The sequence below is a fragment of the Rhinopithecus bieti genome, unplaced genomic scaffold, assembly GCF_001698545.2.
Source record: "Rhinopithecus bieti isolate Rb0 unplaced genomic scaffold, ASM169854v2 scaffold_72161, whole genome shotgun sequence".
In the NCBI taxonomy this organism is placed as follows: Eukaryota; Metazoa; Chordata; class Mammalia; order Primates; family Cercopithecidae; genus Rhinopithecus; species Rhinopithecus bieti.
The window spans coordinates 2740109-2744639 of NW_016828382.1; the positions used below are offsets into that span (position 1 = coordinate 2740109).

The window sequence follows — 4531 nt, forward strand, 5'->3', positions numbered from 1 at the left end:
AGCACTATTCACAATAGCAAAGACTTGGAATCAACCCAAATGTCCATCTGTGACAGACTGGATTAAGAAAATGTGGCACATATACACCATGGAATACTATGCAGCCATAAAAAAGGATGAGTTTGAGTCCTTTGTAGGGACATGGATGCAGCTGGAAACCATCATTCTCAGCAAACTATCGCAAGAACAGAAAACCAAACGCCGCGTGTTCTCACTCAGAGGTGGGAACTGAACAATGAGATCACTTGGACTCTGGAAGGGAAACATCACACACCAGGGAGGGGGTAGGGGGAGGGATGGCATTTGGAGTTATACCTGATGTAAATGACGAGTTGATGGGTGCTGACGAGTTGATGGGTGCAGCACACCAACACGGCACAAGTATACATATGTAACAAACTTGCACGTTGTGCACATGTACCCTAGAACTTAAAGTATAATAATAAAAAAAGAAAAAGAAAAGGAAAGAAAGAAAGAGAATCAGGCACCCAAAGCAGCCCTACAAATAAATTAGCGGGAAGAAAGGGACTAACATGTACAGGGCAGTCACAGAAATTCCAGGCACAACATAAGCATTACGTTGAGAAAGAGACTTCCACAGAGTGACAACAAAAGATACTGAAAGTCAAGGCAACTTAAACAGCTCAGTCTGTTAGAAACTCATACAATTTCTGTTCATAAAACAGATTTAGCAAAAGAAGACACATATCCAAAAGATATCCTGAAGAAGCTAACAGGAATTTAACTTCACCTCTAAAGCATATGGAAAAGGATTTATTAGAAGCATTTTATGAGGCATAATTAGATCTTATGACTTGGAGAGTAGGAGGAAAAAAGACAGTACATCAAAAGATATTACAAAGCAAATGGCTAATATCAAGTTCGGGCACTTCCACTAGCTTTCCTCTAAAAAGAAGTGGCTTTTTTTGTCATCTGACCGACAGAAGGGACTTGAAACAATTTTCACACCCATCTTCCATTCTTACTCAGAATCACTTTTCTTTCCAATAATTCCACTTTAAAAGTGCTGCCCAATCCTAACCTTTTCCTTTTCTTTCCGAATCAGATCCTAATCTGGCAACCATAAAATTTCCAACTCCTCCTTTTACTATTTTACTAAAATTTACTTCCACTGTTTGTGCTTCAATACAACAGCCAAATTCTAAGAGAAATCTGTCATAGCCTAGTCTTCATAATTCTCTTCAGATTAAAAACAAAAACAGTTCAGCTACTTGAGTTGGTCAGCTGTCAACTGCCCCTCCCAATTTCTCATTGTTATCTTCTTACAAATGTTCAACAGCCCTAAAGGTTGAAAGGAAACACAAAAATAAACATATTAGCTTCATACACTTTTTAGAGAAAGACAGCACTTGCAACTAACCACAAATGGCCTGCTACCTTGGTAAAGCACCATCAATAGCACGAAGACTGCAAGGCCCAAATGATGCTGTGCTCAAGTCCAATTACTATGAAATTCCAGAGGAGTTACTGGATATGAATCTAAACAAATGAAAGATGTTAAAGGCAGCAGTGAACTGGAACTCCAAGAGAAGGAAAAACTGCTTAAAAGTATGATCCATCTCATGTGCCCACTGGTCGCACCCTCCTCAGACATTCTAGGAACTCCATCTGCCACGTTCCAAGATTTATTTAGCATTTAGGCCACTACCGAAGTCATGCAAGTTAGCTCATCCTGCCAAAGATGGGTAAATCCTCCTAAATTACAGTAGATGCTCAATTTCTTCAGTTTGTATGGTTATCAGAATCATCATCATCAAACATCAATCCAGCCATTTTCTAGGAAGATTATGCAAATCCTGAACTACATCCTTCTACCTTTCCATACTGATTTTTATCTGATGGATGTGGAGAATATCAGCTTTTATTATCACTCAGCAGTTAAGTCCCCACATTGTCCCTCTTTTGCACAGAATGACAATACCAATGCAAGGCAAAAAGAATAATGTTGAGGAATATCAGTGCTATTAATCATAGCAAAGAGGCAAAAAACAGTGTTTGAAAAAATATTAATTTCTCAACTTATTCATATTTTTTAACTTTTGTATAAAAATTTCTAGGTATGAAATACTAAAACACCAACTAGAAAGAAAAAGGTCTGGATGCCTGCTCTTCTGACTCAGGGGCTGGCCTCGATCAACTAAAACTCTAATATCTCAAATTCTTCACCTGTTAAAATGGAGATAGCATCTCTTCTACCTCCATCATAAAGCTATTTTGAAGAATGAGGATTCACAGAAGGATTAAGTACAAAGCACCATGCCATGTAAGACATTCTTATTGGAAGGCAGCTTTACTGAAGTGGAAGGACTATGAAATTTGCAGGACTTGAACCTGGGTTCAAGTCCCATCTGTAACCCTAGCAGTTGTTCATTTGTTCCTCTGATAAGTGAGGAAGATCATTATATTGTAGGGTGGTGGGGATTAAATAACACTGCACATGGAAAGCACCTGGCACACACTATACACAGGGAATGTTAGTGCTCTATTATAAGCAAGGTTTTTCTGCAAAAAAAAAAAAAAAAAAAAAAATTGCCCTTTTCAACTTTGGCCTCAGTCCTATACAAAGATCCTAGAATTCAGTTTGCACAAGGGCTTCTCAAATATAAGTGCATAGGAACACAATCACATTATTCAGAAAATATTATGTTTCAGAACTGCAACTAGTCTATAAACCTCAAAACAAAACAGAATGCACTTAATTTCATGGAAAAGCACATGATGATCTGCCTGGCACAACTAGTGCCTTTTACATTTTATATTAACAAACCATGAGCTGTTGCCCAAACTCATTCACCAAGCACAAGACCTACAATCTAACATTCCATTCTGAGTTCTCACTGAGATGAGCAAGAGTCACCTGAAATCGGCCGGGCGCGGTGTCTCACGCCTGTAATCCCAGCACTCTGGGAGACCAAGGCGGGCAGATTACGAGGTCAGTAGTTCGAGACCAGACTGCACACATGGTGAAACCCCGTTTGTACTAAAAATAGAAAAATTAGCTGGGTGTGGTGGCAGGCACCTGTAATCGCAGCTACCCAGGGAGGCTGAGGCAGGAGAATCGCTTGAAGCCAGGAGGCGGAGGTTGCAGTCAGCCAAGGTCATGCCACTGCACTCCAGCCTGGGCGATAGAGCGAGACTCCAGCTAAAAAAAAAAAAAGGCACCTGAAATCATCAAAAATGGTGTACTCATAGGGAGCCAAGTCCAGGCATGTTTCTTCTTGGCTCCCACAGGTGAACTTGAAGTGGCAAGAGAACTTCGTTGATTCCTGTTTTTCTCATTTTAGTTTTACTCTCTATTAAATTGTTACTTTTTACAGTTCATTTACGGATGACAAGTTATTTCCTGTTGGTACCTGCAATGATTGAGAATTTTGTAAATGAATTGTAAACTCATAGAGACCTATTTCCTGTGGGATATGAGACAACAGAGAACACAGTTTTTGTCCACTTGTCTTTTTTGAGGTCAAATCGATTAGAAATTTCTTGCCCTCAAGTAAGGAGAACAACTCTGATACCTGGACTGGCAAACTTTTGTGTTCCTGTGTTTATTTTTCATCTGTGGCTGAACCTGTAGAATTGAGGGTGTACATTATCTGCATGTCTACGTATCTGTAATTCAGAAAGTCCTTTATTTCTCATTGTGAGTATGGAATGTTTTCATGTCTCCAGATGGTATTAATAAATTAGATGGTAAAGGCTCTTTAAAAATAAATAAAGCCCCATTCTGGATTCATTTTTCCTCTCAAACTCTGTAGAACATAACCAATTTGAAAAGCCTCTAGATTTGGGGGGTGTAAAAGTTCCATGCAGCTTGAGAGCCACCAGTCATTAAGCCCCTAGTTCCACCCCAAGTGTTGCTGTCCAGAAGCTCAGTCTACTGGGGAGCAAAGAGGCGCTTTAGTAAGTTAAAGCCACAAACATGGCTGCTCCCTAAGGGAGATAATACTGCATTAAAAGAAAGAGAATTATTTGTCTCTTCCCATTTTCTCCGCTAAATGAGGAGGTTAATAATAAGGCCTCCTTAGCCATGCGTGTTTCCACTGCAGGAAACACCATTCGTGCCCGTTCTGGACTCACCACCCGGCAAGTACCAACGCCCCCAGCACCATCGCCCTGCTAGGCTGACAGACCCCGGGCGGATTTTGACCTTGCAAGAAATGCAAAAGCAACTTTGGGATGCAGAAGCCAGGTGCCCCGACCTTACCCTCGCTGGAGTTCCCGAAGACCTCGGCTGCACCCGCCACCCGGCGTTCGGATGCCAGCACCGCTACAACCAGCAGCTGCAGGAGCCCCATTGCTGCCTGGGCCGGGCTGGGCCCACGCCAGGGCCGGGGACGGGTGCGGGCGTGCGCGCCGGGGCCCTGCAGCCTCGCCCGCGCTATCCCGGGGCGCCCGCACCGGGCGCCATCGCCTGCCAGGTGCAGACGCCTAGCACCTGCCAGCTCCGCAGCCGCCGGCGCGCGCCCCGCCGCACTCCTAGCGCCAGCGAGAGGTTTCCTCTTCCGGCACC

General features: G+C 42.7%; 1 protein-coding gene across 3 annotated transcripts in view; it reads right to left on the minus strand.

Annotated features, from left to right (window-relative positions):
- TM7SF3 (transmembrane 7 superfamily member 3) overlaps positions 1-4525 on the minus strand; it is a 60130-nt gene extending 55605 nt beyond the window's left edge. For all 3 annotated transcript variants that reach the window (XM_017864493.1, XM_017864494.1, XM_017864492.1), the window contains exon 1: positions 4226-4525. In XM_017864493.1, coding sequence (XP_017719982.1) covers positions 4226-4316 — 91 coding nt within the window. In that variant the 5' untranslated portion in view covers positions 4317-4525. The remainder of the gene's footprint in view (positions 1-4225) is intronic.
- Between the last annotated feature and the right edge of the window lie 6 nt (positions 4526-4531).